The sequence below is a fragment of the Abramis brama genome, assembly GCF_963993115.1.
Source record: "Abramis brama genome assembly, chromosome: 22".
NCBI classification, from domain to species: domain Eukaryota; kingdom Metazoa; phylum Chordata; class Actinopteri; order Cypriniformes; family Leuciscidae; genus Abramis; species Abramis brama.
The window spans coordinates 28,931,992-28,946,543 of NC_139984.1; the positions used below are offsets into that span (position 1 = coordinate 28,931,992).

The 14,552-nt window shown below is 38.2% G+C and overlaps 1 protein-coding gene across 1 annotated transcript; it reads right to left on the reverse strand.

The window, feature by feature from the left end:
* Positions 1-4,360: 4,360 nt before the first annotated feature.
* LOC311072918 (cytochrome P450 2B15-like) lies at positions 4,361-13,539 on the reverse strand (the record flags this gene model as incomplete). The annotated part of the gene is made up of 9 exons (XM_084098287.1): positions 4,361-4,603; positions 5,225-5,366; positions 7,207-7,394; positions 8,019-8,160; positions 8,261-8,434; positions 9,026-9,186; positions 10,793-10,945; positions 13,054-13,207; positions 13,345-13,539. 9 exons carry the CDS (start codon positions 13,537-13,539, stop codon positions 4,413-4,415), a joined length of 1,500 nt encoding a protein of 499 aa, XP_083954413.1. The 3' UTR covers positions 4,361-4,412.
* Positions 13,540-14,552: the final 1,013 nt, after the last annotated feature.

Consider the following 14,552-nt stretch of genomic DNA (forward strand, 5'->3'; position numbering starts at 1 on the left):
AGAAAACCACATGCTAAGGAAACTCACACACTGCTGTGTGTCTCTAGATCTGTCTATGAGCAACTGATGTTATGTGTTTATTATTTCTGAAATGGCATTTTTCTATTTAATTATGTAATTGGCATTGTAACGCAGTTTGTTGTTGTGGGAAGAAGGAGGCGGGAACCAGCGATAAGACTTTAATAACAAAATAAATAAACAAAAACAAAATAAAAGTAAAGACAGCAGCACCTCATGGACGACTGCTGTCACATATACTGTAACAAAATGAAACAACATAAATCCAGGCCTGGCCTCTCTCATCCTTCACTGTCGTCGCTCCTCCTTTTCCGCTCCTCCGTGAGAGATACGAGACCGGTGCGTCGCGCAGATGTCGCTCATTAGTAATCATGCCACCGGCCTCGTCCTGCTCGCCACAGGAATGATACATTTTTACCTGACGAATAAAAGGCTTTCTGTCATGGCAACTCTGAGTGTTTGGCATGGTAATGAATATGACATTGTTGATATGTTTGGTCTCGGTGGAATTGATTTGCTACGCTGCTGCTGCTGTTGTTGCTACTGCTGCAAATGCTGAGACTCGCTAGGCTACTGCAAATACATTGAAGACAGACTGTTGTGAGCAAGTAAGACCTGCTGCTATTTATACTGATAAAAATGATTCTGTTGTGAACTAAATACTGCAAAACAAATGTAATTTCTACATGAAAAAGTTAGTTTGGGCAAGAATTCAAAAAAACATTGTAAATTTTATATTAGTACTCAATTCACGCTTGTAGAAATTAAAGCGTAAATATCAACGTTATAAAATTAAGTAAACCCTACTAAACTTTTCTGATACTGGTCTTCCCATTATGCACTGGGGAATGAATAATTAATAACGTTGATTTTTCACTGTTTTCCAGCTCTGTTTACCCTGTTATCATTGCTTTTGTTGTTGGGTTTAGTAACTTGCTGTTTTGTGACATCTGGAGTTCATTTTCTACTCAAAATGACACATTCATACTCAAAAACGATCCATAATTAAGTTTACTTCATGAGCAAATTTTCTTTCAACACACAGCAAAATTAAGCAGTTTGTACAAAGACTAGTCTTGTTTGATATACGTAATAAAATTATGCTTGATTATTATGCTTGATTATTATAAGTTAATCAAGCTGAATTTTATTTTATTTTTCAGTGTAGGGCTTCACGATTATGATAAATCACACTTGTCGATTATTCCCTTGAAATTGATCAATCACAACACACTGGTCCAGCCAACCAATCAGAGTACATTGTGCTTTTCAGAAGGAAGGGCTTCACAGACAGGAATTAAACAGAGCGTTACTGACAGACTGCAAAGAGAGGACCTGCAACAATGGAGAATATGAGAAAAATAATGTTTTTTAAACATTCAAGAATTAAAACCTGTTTTAGAGCCCAAAAACAAAATCAAGACTTTGTGAAAGGATATGATATTGCCTCTTTAAAGCTATTTAAAACTGTGATGGACTAAGAAGCAATAGTATTTTCTAAGCAGAGATGTTGTTTTCAACACTGTTTTTCAGGTTATGTGGACAGAGATCAAGATACTGAACTACAGCCTCATCTTTGATCTGAATCTGAGTCCACTGAAGGTCAATGAAATCACACGTAACACTCAGCAAGAGGGCAAAGTTCACCTTGCCTCAGCTGTGCAGCGGCTGAAGGAACTATAAACCTCTTTAACCTTTTCTTAATCTATGCATATACTACAGCATTACAGTCATCCTTAATAACCACTGTGGAAAATATTATTTTTGACCCTGTAAAAAGGGCTTTTAAATGAAAGCTGAGTAAACCGCATATAATCAGACGTCATGTTTCACCCAAAAAAAAAAAGGAAGTTTATTTTGTATGAAGAAAATGAATCCTATTTTTATTACTAATATGCTTGTAATGAAAACAAATGTTGCGACGGATGGACAGATAGATATAAATAAAATAAAAATTCTAAGCAAAAAAAAAAGTCTTGTTTTCGTGACATTAACGCCTCAGTTACGACTGTAACTTTGGTTCCTTGAAGAGGGAACAAGACGCTACATGGTTTGACGCTGTAGGTTGACAATCTGCGTGATTGTGTCATGAAAGCACTTGTGAAATCAGTCCAATATTGTAGCTCTGATTTGGAACATTGATTATTAACCAAGACGCATTCACTACTAATTTATTATTAAAAATTGCACATCCATTATTAAGTTTGTGCACCTTAGACTTAATGTGTGTGTGTGTGTGTGTGTGTGTGAGCGCGAAAACGAATGAGCCTCCAGGTTTCCTCTGGTGTCGCTGTTTGATAAAGAACATACAAGACTGGTTGATCATGTTGCAAAAAGCACGAAACTGTGTAAGCACTGTTCGTTTATATCGTGTTCACATATAACCACAAGAAAACAATGCGTTCATAGCAGACGTACGGTAAAAGATAAGCCAATTCCCTGCCGCAATTACATTCACCAGTTATCAGACATAAAAATATGTTGCGGGACTATCGTTAACGAACTTAAGCGATTTTTTTTGCAAACATTTCTTTGAAGAACATGACCGTAAATATGAACACAAGATTGAATGTGACATAAAGAAAATGAAATGATTATTGGCAGCCATGTTGCCTCTGTAGCCGGTGTATGCAGGTACATTTCTCATACCCCTTCGTTTGAAGTGTGGTCCCGAAAAATCTTCGTTTCAAGGGCTATCTGGCCCTTCCCCCTCCCCCTCCAACCAAAAGAGAATCGAGACAACCCTACCCCTTCACGGAAACGCGCAAAACGAACTGGTAGGGCCAAGGGGTAGGGGCATGGGGTGAATTGGGATTGAGCCTTAAACTAAGTTTGTTAATTAGGTAGGGTAGACTGTACAGTTGAGACACCTTAAATAACTTGCATGCGCAGCAGGCACAAGTTGTGATTTTTGCTGTGCACATGCGTAGGGTCCTCTTTGATCGTGGGAAATTTGAACAACGGACGCATCTCCGATCCGAAGATATCGGCAAAAGTTTTTTTTTCTTATGCAAGACGTTCACTTCACCGTGCACTCTCCACAATGAATAGCTTATTATCCCTATATGACTGTTAAACGTAACTGGTATCATCACAAACGTTATTATGTGCCCTAAAAACTGGCATATTTCATGGTATTGTGTCATGCAAGGTCATTGCAAAATCTAGAGAAATGTGCGAGGTGGCCACCAGGGGATAGTTGAGACACACGTGTATCAACTGTACCCCACGATAGAGCTCTATTACGAAACTCGCTGTTTAGTTGTTCAGTGTTATGATAACAGGTTAAACGTCGTAATTAGCCAGCATAGGACGCAAATGAAAATAAAATTTGATATTTGTGCTATTTAAACTGTGTATTATTAATGAATATATTAAATATCTTGTTCCTGTTTTATACATTTTAACCAGTGCTAATTTAAATAAAATTAATTAATTTAAATGGATGAATAAACAAACATGTTGCCCAATTGTTACTTTATTTATTTGTCTTTATTTATTATATTTCCAATGAACGGTTAGTTTTCTTTATATCATTAAAAATGGGTGTCTCAACTGTACCATGGTACTGTCTCAACTGTACCACATATGGTTGGACAAAGTTGAGACAAAAAGCACCTTATTTTTATGAGCTAATTGTGGAAAATATAAAATACTTATGGGTATTATTGATAATATCTTAGTCTACAAGCTAAAGTAATGTCATGTGGCATGTCATGTGGAAATTCACTTCTTTTCAGTATCTATTTTTGTGTGAAAAATCTAAACGCAAAAAGTGTCTCAACTGTACTCAGTCTGCCCTACCACAGGGCCTGATGGTTATATAAGACAAATCAAACCCTGATGTAAGATTGCAGATATAACATGATTTAACATCTGTTCAGACTGTGGAGAATGACCATGTTGTTTGGAGACTCATGTCACATGATCTAGTAAATCAACCAGTTCGACCACTTTAAACACATGGACATAAGTGCACATGTGAGTTGTGTCTCCACCCATAAACCCACAACTGGAAGCTGCACTCTGGTGCAGAGTTTGACAGTACATTTACACATTAATGTTCACTGTTACTGGGAGAAAAAAATAATGAAAAGATACTGTACGTACTTTAGACTTGAAAGGAATGCTTCATTCTCTCACTGAGGTGTCATTTTTTATTTGTAGTAAAAGCATTTCACTATACAAATCATGTAAAACTACATGTGTATATATTTCATTATAAAATAAAATGCATGCATCCATAATACAATTTATATAAATGTATAATATACATTTATAATAAATGTATATACATTTTTTTAGCTGTGCTTAAATGTTTAAAACATTTTGCCACCATGAAACAAAAATTGACCACTCTGATGTCATTCTGATACATTTCAGGTTACTGATGGTCACTCTTTAGTATCTCTGCTGCAGCAGATGATGTTGAAGGTCTGAGGAAGGCGGAAAACACCCATGATCCCATCTATGTCTAGAGGCTGTGGATCTGGTGGCCAGGAGAAGTGAATCCGCTGTAGGAGAGACGTGATGTACAGGAAGAGCTCCGTCCTCGCCAGCGTCTCGCCGAGACAGACCCTCGGACCTGATAAACCAGCACACACAAATATTTAGGCCTAAATTCAAGATTTATGTATTTGAGTTGCAAATAAAACTTCCATTTAGATTACAGAGATTTAACTAAGCAAACTAGTAAAATTAATGTGATGCATATTTGTCAGTCATGCATAAATTAAAGATTTCCACACTCATGCCATTGTTTATTATTAACTAATTGCATATAATTCATTCAATTTAAATAATTTTAAAACAGCATAAATCATTGAGAAAATAATTACACTTATTTAGTTATAATAAAGTATGAACATGCATATGACTAGCTGTGGAACAAGCAATTTTCAGTTGTGTGAGACTCAAACAAATTGGATTAATTGATAAATATATAAACCTGGTTATTGTGCATTTAAAGCATTCAGTTTATTAGTAAGTACTATTACAGAAATCTTCCCCCTTTCATTCATGTACTGTATGACTGACAAATGTGCATCACATTATTTTGCTTATGCTAAAACTGTGTAATCCAAAATGGATGTACATTTTATATGCAAAAATACATAAATCTTATATTTAGGCCTAAATATTTATTTGCGTGTAATTTTAGTCCAGTAACCATTGTGTTTAATAATATCAGAAATGCCTGACTCACCCAGTGAGAACGGGATGAAACACTCCGGCTTGCTGAAGTGTCCGTTCTCATCCAGGAAATTCTCCGGGTTAAAGGAGTCGGGATGCTTCCAGTGCTCCTTATTGCTGAAAATTGCTGCTAAGTTTGTTAGGATCATAGTTCCCTGTATGAGGAAAGATCAGCAGAGTTAAATAACGCTTTTCACAAAACCCGGAGGTATTTTTAGCCTCCTATATTGTCCCATGTTTCGTGTAATCAGTCATAATTTACACTGGCTTATTGCCCTTACATGATATTACAACATACATATTTATGCAACGTTCAAATAGCTCACGGTTGGGTTTTTTATTTTTTATTTATTTATTTTTTTTCACGATTTGGTATGTGCCATGTTCAGGGGGGGGAAAAGGACTACTGTCAAAAAATAAGAACAAATAGTCTAACTTACAGTGGCCGAGAGAGCTCAACGCGTTGCAACTGAAGAAAACGCATGCAAATAGAAAAAAAACCCCCCACCAAATACGCACAACACAACCAAATACAGAAACGCGCTGCAAATAGCACAGACTACAACCGAAGTGTTCTCTTTCATCATCCCGTGTTCGAGATCCACCTATGGGAAGGGCATATTCTGACCTCTGCAGAAGCATCCAATTGCATCAAGTCTGGCTAGACAGACAGAAGCGCGCAGCCAATGCCAGGTAAGTCTCCACCCCCTTACCTGAGAGCAAATAATGCCTACAAGAGCTGCTATTCTCAAGTTGACATTCGCTTCTTGCGATCTCTGCACACAGTTCGGTTGGATTACGCTGCTCACTTGCGTGTCTTCAGGATGAAATATCGCCTGATCAGCCTCCGCCAGACGTGACAGTCGTTTTTTCAGGCTGTTCAGCTGTGTTCTGCATTCGGAGCCGCCCGCGCTCTTTCTGAGTTTTTCACCAGGATGTCGCTGTCTTAATCTGCCAATTCTCCGGGGAACAGCCTATCACGGGCCTGCCCGGCCGCGTGTGGTGCGCTCATCGCCGCTAAGGACCTTAACTCGTTCTGCGTGGTCTGCCGGAGAACCCGGAGAATTTCAGTCATTGCCTTATGCTGCCCAAGAAGCTTTTACGACGCTGTCTTAATGTTGCAGTGACCCAGTGCACCAAGCTTGGCCTTTCTGACTCGGATGGGGGACACGGTGGTGACGACGACGCGCTACCGGGGGACTCCCGGGGCGCCACCTCACTTATTTGGGTTGACCAGCCCAATCCTGCATTCCCCGAAGAGGACATCTTCGCGGGCAACCTCACGCTTGTAGACGAACCAGCCGGTTCCGGCGATGAGGATGAGGCCCTTCTAGGGGTCTCAGAGGACGAGGAGGCCATTCTTTCACACATGGAGGAGAGTGCCTCACACATTCTGAAAGAGGAAAAATCCTCCCTCCTAAACAAGGGAGCGATTCAGGTGGTGCCCCCCAATCTGATGAATCAGGGATTTTATTCTCATTATTTCCTGGTCCCAAAGAAGGACGGCTCTCTCCGCCCCATCTTGGACCTCTGTGTGTTGAACAAACATTTGAGGAAATACAATTTCAGAATGTTAACTCATGGCTCGCTCGCCCACACCATAAAACAGAACGACTGGTTCACTTCGGTCGATCTGAAAGATGCTTTCTTCCATATAAGCATTTATCCGCCACACAGGAAGTTTCTTCGTTTTGCCTACCGAGGCACGTTACGAATTCACAGTTCTGCCGTTTGGGCTTGCCCTAAGCCAACAGGTTTATAATTGTTAATTATAACAATCTTCATAATTGGTTATTTATGACTTGGGTAGCATCTTTATTGCGAGGTTAACTGTATGAAAATGCTGTGAAAATCCTTTAAGCCTTGTCAACGAATAATTCAGAAGGTTAGATTTAAACATATTGCCAAAGAAAAGCCAGGGAGGATGTCTATATTTTCAGTGCGTAATTACTTAGATAACTTCATTCATACATTCACCCAGGCTCCATTCATTACCTGAGGAATGTCGTATCCTCTTAGTTTTGTGGGACGAATCGTTTCATGAGGCACCCCCAATGGTACAAGGTTGGCATAGCGCAGAATCTCGTGAACAGTGGCGTAGGTGTACGGTAGTTTGTCACGGTCATCCATGCTTGGAAAGGGGTCGTAACCCAACACCTGAACAATCTCCTCATGACATCGCTCTGTGTGAGAGATAAAAGGGAAATTGCATTTCATGACACTTAAAGGTTACTAGAGTTAAAGCTTTAGGTTTTGATGCTTAGCAAATGCAAAGGCCGCAGAGTGGAAAATGGTGAAAAGGCCAATAATAGACAGAGCATCAAAGGCTGCTCTATTAACAGTAGGTTATTACACTTATAGAAACATATACCCAAACAAAGAGCACCTTCTGGAATTACTAAACAACCTTCCAGCAAACAGCGCTCCAAGATGTTTCCGTTGGTAAGTTAGTACACTAAATGGTTCTGAATTAACTGCAGAAAAGGCGTGGTCCATTGATCTGTACAATTTAGCGAATAACTGTGATTCTGATAAGAATCGTCACGATCGGGAATTTCGTATAATCTCACAATTCAAAATTTTTTCTTGCAAGGGCAAGTTTCTCACACTTTCAGAGAGAAAAAAATAAAAATAATAAAAATAATAAAAATCAAATTGTGAGATGAAAACTCGCAATTGGCAGAAATAAAGTCAGAATTGTGTGATATAAACTTGCAGTTTGGTGAAAAAACATGTCTATATATTTTTTAGATGTTATTTATCTTTATTCAATTTATGAATATTTAATTAAGGTTTAGCTCTAGTACCTTGTACATCTGGGTTTTGAACCAAGAAGATGAGCCCCCATCTGATGGTGGTTGATATGGTGTTTGTTCCAGCCTGGAACAAATCAGCTGCTGAAATAACCAGGTTCTCCTCATGAAACGTGGAGTCTTCGTTGGACTTTTGCTGCTCCAGGTGAAACAAATTTATCAGTTTACTACAGCTAAAAAAGGTCTAGTTTTACATATATGCATGTAAAAACCCTTCTTTCAGTAACTGATCTCACTTTCTCGATCTCTAGCAGGTAGGCATCAATGAAGTCTCGCGGGCTGTCTGGAACCAGAGTTTCTTTGTGTTCTTTAACTTGTTTCCGGATGAAACCGTCTAACTCACTGGCATTCTGCTTGACCCTCTGGTGTGGCCCAGGGAAATGCTTGATAAAGGGCACGAAGTTGAAGAACTAAGAAAGACAAAAAGATGATGGATGCGATGGATGGATGAGACTTATTTTCAGTGCATTTTATTCATGCCATGCAAAATAAATATTCATATCATCAGGTAAATATTTCAATATTAAGTAAATATTTTAACTTAGTTAAAAGTTAAGGAACACATGGAAGTTCATCCATCACGTGTTTGTAAAAGTAGATAGAAGTCAAATAAAACAATAATTGAAAATGCAAAAGTTATCCCAACTTTATACAAATGCATGATGTCATGTAATATAGCAATGGGAATGCAGACAGTGCAGGTCACATGATATGTCACCTGATACAGTTAAATATATGTGTCACAGAACAGAAGATGGCAAACACATGTAACTTCCAAACAGAGCTTGAGTGACATAAGGGACTTGAGCAGGTGAGTAACTGGATTGCATATTAATGATGATGATACTGGCAGGAAAGTGACAGTTATTATCTATTGCAGGCGGCGATGAAGAATTAGAGGAAAAGACAGGTGAGTAGTCAGGTAAGTGTTTAGTGTTGAACGACGAGACCAGACAAAGGTGATCTAAAGAGTGACTCAAAAATGAAGAATGTAATCATACCTGTCCTGCAGGCGACCCTGCGAGCATTAACTTATCATACAGGATTTTCAGAAGGTATGAGAAGCGTTTGTCGTCATAATCAAAGCGATCTCCAAACACAATGGAACAGATAATGTTGGAAGCTGCATTCTGTAATGCATGCTGGGGGTTCATTGACTTGCCTACAAAGAAACATGCATCAGTATGAGTGGAAAAATGCCAGTGCTTTTATATCCAATCGATTTTAAATAGAAACTTGAATTTAAATTGTAAGACCCGCCCAATCGGCCTAACAGTGGTTTCCAATAGAGCAGTTGAAGGTTTCCTGCGCATTCTGCCTTTTAGTGTGGCAAACTTAAATTTAGGTTAGAATATCAATTGTTTATTTATCATTTCTACAATAATTTATCTGGACACTTGATTATTCTGTTTAACTCTTTATGGAAATTACACTCGTTCATTCAGATTCCAATAACATTTTGAGTATTGCACCGGCCAGGTATACGGATCTCAATCACAAACTCGTCAGTATTGGTCATTAGACAGAGGCAATTGACTGATACCTTTAGATGCCGCACCATGCTTGTTTCTAAAAGTATGCTATTTAGTCCCCATAGATCTGTACACACTTAATTAAAGTAAGACTATATCTAACCAGAGGTCATGACCATTACAATAGAAATAAGCTGACCAATTTAACTTCCTCTAATGGTAACTTTATATAATCATGCCATGGTTTCCCCATGTACACTTTGTTTGAATACTATTACAAAATCAGACATTGAAGCAGTCACCCTATTTAGATTGGTCTAACAACACTCTGTTACCCTAAATGGAAATTCCAATTATTAGCCCCTTCAGTTGAAGTACACATAACTAATGCCAACTGTTAGGTGTAGCTCTAAAACTTCAGTTGACGTGCCCCAATGCTCCACCTAATCTGCGTTTTAGTTTGTTACTAACCTGAGTGTAGATTTGTGGTGTTATAGACTTAACATAATATACTAGTTAATCTACTAGAGTTAATAATTTCAGAGTAAGTCAGAATAAATTCAAATGTAACAATGTATTATTAGTCAGGTAACTGTATCATGCCAGTTACATAATCAATTCAAAGTAAATCAATACAATAACATCAAATGCTCAGACATAATGAGTAAAAGATGCATACCTGACATTAGAAAAACACACAATGCCAAGTGTCTGGAGGACACTCAGCGTTATGGGCTGATCTGCTTACAGAATCGCACTGAGCCCTTTGCAACGTTTCTTTAAAAACTCAGACCAAGACAAAACATCTCCCAAAGTAAGACAGGAATTTGCATTAATCAAGGTCCTGGACCTGGGTAGTATACTCCTTTTCGGAACAGAACGTTAATTTGCTTGAAAACCTTAGTAGCGGATCCACTCTCCTCTGTAGGCAAGATATCTCTAAACTTTTAGAATCTTTATTACCTTTTGGTTTACTTCTGTGGGGATGTGGCCATTGTACCAGTCACATTGAGACATTTCAAATGATATCAAACATTTGTAGTGTTGTATGATAATTGTTCACATTGAATCATATAGATGTGTGGGTGTTCAAATGTTTTCTCAGAAAGTAGCCTCTCTTGGTCCAGACAGCTTGGCATCAGTAAGATTTGTGAAAGTCTCTAAATATGCATCTTCAACCTTTAAATACCAAAATCTCAATGTCACATATACACAATGTTTAAGAAAGAGTCCTTTGGGTGCTGCTTGACACATAAGCTAGTTTGAGAGTTCTAATAAAGGATGAACATTTCATACCTTCTGCTTTAAGAATTTCAGAAATCAGATAGCGGCTTTCCTCTATCACCAGATCTTCCACTGATTTCTTCCCCAGGCCAAAATTCCTGAGTGTGTGCAGAGCAAACCTTCTCTGCTGCCTCCAGGAGTGACCAAACGTGACCATTATTATACCTGAGAAATAGAGAGAACCAACGTTCGAATCTCAAATCTGATCTATTGCTAAATTTATAGCCTACACATTTTTGAAGCAAAGTGACTCAAGATCGACCGTACACCATTAAAAATAAAGGTTATTGCACAAAAGATTCTATGTAGTGGCAAAATATTTTCAAATGTTCCTTACATTATTCCTTACTCAGTTTAATTACCTTATTCACTGAGGATCTTTAGGATCCCCAAAATGGTTCTTCTACAGCAGGGGTGCCCAATCCTGCTCCTGCCGATCGACTGTCCTGCACAGTTCATCTCCAACCCTAATCAAACACACCTGCCTTTAAAGTAGAACTCCGGTCAATTTTAACATTGAGCTCATTTTTTTGTACATTTGGACGACAAAAATCGGTGTTGCCTACACCGTGTTATCCTCTTTTTAAAATTTGCACCCTGTTGACTTCAATGGGGCAAGTTTTAAACCTGCTTTTAGCCTCTTAACATCCTTAATGTGTCATTACAAGTGCACAGGTCATGTGAGTGATTCCTTCGGAGTGAACGCGGGTGAATCATTTTTATTCATATCTTTCACATCTACTGCAGTCAGATTCACCCGCGTTCACTCCGAAGGAATCACTCACATGACCTGTGCGCTTGTAATGATAAAAGCAGGTTTAAAACTTGCCCCATTTAAGTCAACAGGGTGCAAATTTTAAAAAGAGGATAACACGGTGTAGGCAACATCGATTTTTGTCGTTGTTCTCTGTACTGACAGCACTCCAAATGTACAAAAAAATGAGCTCAATGTTAAAATTGACCGGAGTTCTCCTTTAATTTTCAAGTGATCCTGAAGACCTTAATTGGTTTCTTCAGGTGTGTTTGATTAGGGTTGGAGATGAACTGTGCAGGACAGTCGATCGGCAGGAGCAGGATTGGGCACCCCTGTTCTACAGCATCGCTGTGAAAACACCCTTTTGGGACCTTTGATATTAAAGGGTTAATTTACCCAAAAATGTAAATTCTGACATTACTCACCCTCATTCCAAACCCGCAAGACTTTCATTCATCTTCGAGTACAAATGAAGATCTTTTTGATGAAATCTGAGAGCTTTCTGTCCCTTCATTGACAGCTACACAACTACCACTTTGATCCTTCAAAAAGTTCATAAAGAGATTGTAAAACTAATCCATATGAATTGAGCGGTTTAGTCCAAAATTTCTGAAGAGATGCTTTATATGATGAACAGATTGAATTTAGGCTTTTATTAACTTTTAAATATTGATCAGCGAACATAAACGCACACTTGATGTGCGAGAACAAACCTCATTGATTCTTGCAGAAGCTCAAACGTGCTGCGTTACACAAGAAGATAACTCATTGTTCTCATACGTCAAGCAAACATGCTTAAGCTTACGTTTATCAGAACTGATGTGTGCGTTGATGAATGTTCATTTACGAATAAAAGCCTAAATTCAATCTGTTCATCATATAAAGTGATCAAGTCTCTTCAGAAAATGTGGACTTTACCGCTCAATTCATATGGATTAGTCTTACGATCTCTTTATGAACTTTCTGAAGCGTCAATGTGGTAGTTGCGTAGACTGTCAACAGAGGGACAGAAAGCTCTCAGATTTCATCAAAAGATCTTCATTTGTGTTCCGAAGATGATGGAACGTCTTACAGGTTTGGAATGACTCGAGGGTGAGTAAATAATGACAGAATTTTCATATTTGGGTGAACTAACCCTTTAAGAGTGACTCTAAAGTTTAGAATGAAATAGTACAAAATCCACATTTCAAGCATCATATGATATTGCCTCTTTAAAGCTATTTAAAACTGTGATGGACTAAGAAGCAATAGTATTTTCTAAGCAGAGATGATGTTTTCAACACTGTTTTTCAGGTTATGTGGACAGAGATCAAGCCAAACATCTGATACTGAACTACAGCTTCAGGAACTACAAGAACAATGAAATCACACGTAACACTCAGCAAGAGGGCAAAGTTCACCTCACCTCAGCTCTGCAGCGGCTGAAGGAACTATAAACCTCTTTAAACTTTTCTTAATCTATGCACATACTACAGCATTACAGTCATCATTTCAAGCATCATAATACCATGTTACTCACCAAGTCCATTAGTTGTCCATTCTATAAGAGGCATAGCCGGTCTTCCAGAAAAAGCTTCCTGAACCAGGGCTTCCTTCGTGACCTGGACTGTGTTGAGGATTATTATCGGCTTCCTCCCAAGATACACAGTGGACATTTCTCCATACTGAGGCATCTACTCAGAGAACATTCACAAGTGCATTTAAACTAAGAAAATGTTTCTGAACATGTGTTTTGTAAGTTAAGCATCTAATTTCAAAAAAGGTCAGAGTTCAATGATAAGCCCATACCAAGAAAACTGCAAAAACTCACTGATCTTATGAACTCCCTTGGCTCCTTTATAAAATGTGGTAATGATCCCACAAAAGGTAGAGGTCTGGGACCAGGAGGAGTTTGACCTCTGTGGGAATTAATCCTGATGATCTCGAACAGAACCAGAAAGATCAAGCCCAGAAACAGAGTCAGGCCAACAGAGGCCAGGTCTAACTTCATGAGAGGCGCCCACATGATGACAGATTCCAAAGACAAACTCAAAAGCAGTGGACCACCGGTGAGCTTTATAAAAGCAAAGCAGAAGAGGGAGGAGACAGTGGGAGAGATTGACATGCTGTGAACCCTTTCAGCTGTGTTAATCCATGTGTGATAAGTAAAATGTTCTCAATTTCACAGCAGTAGAAGAGATCATGATAAAATTTAAGAGACTTCTGTTCTCCTGTTGTGGGTGGTGTCTCTTCAAGATCTCTGATAACCTTAGGTCCTTACGCCCGAAACCAGGTGAAAACCTGGGCACATGAATAGGCTCAACAACATTCCAAATATTTCTAAATATTTAAATAACTCTTTAATAATTTCCAGCTCTATTTACACTGTTATCATTGCTTTTGTTGTTAGGTTTAGTAACTTTTTTGTGACATCTGGAGTTCCTTTTCTACTCAAAATGACACATTGTGTATTGTGTACCAAGTATTGAGGTGTCTGTGTTCAAAATCTGATGTTACTTCTATTAAGTATCTCATTATCTATTGTACTATTTACTTAGATGTTTCTAAGATGTTTCAAATACACTTTGAAAGTGTGGTTTAATTCTGTATTACATTGTATGAAACTTCGTCTACACTAAAAAAACAAATAAAAGCCAAAATTAAGTTTACTTTATGAGCAAATTTCATTTCAACACACAGAAAACTTAAGCAGTTTGTACAAATACTAGTCTTGTTTGATATATACGTAATCAAATTATGCAAAAAAATCTTTTTTAAGTAAATCAAGCGGATTTTTTTTTTTTCATCAGTGTAGGGCTTCACAATTATGACAAAAATCACAATTGTCGATTATTCCCTTGAAATTGACCAAACACAACACACTGGTCCAGCCAACCAATCAGAGTACATTGTGCTTTTCAGAAGGTGGCTCTTCATAGACAGGAATTAAACAGAGCGTTACTGACAGACTGCAAAGAGAGGACCTGCAACAATGGAGAATATGAGAAAGATAATGTGTTTTAAACATTCAAGAATTAA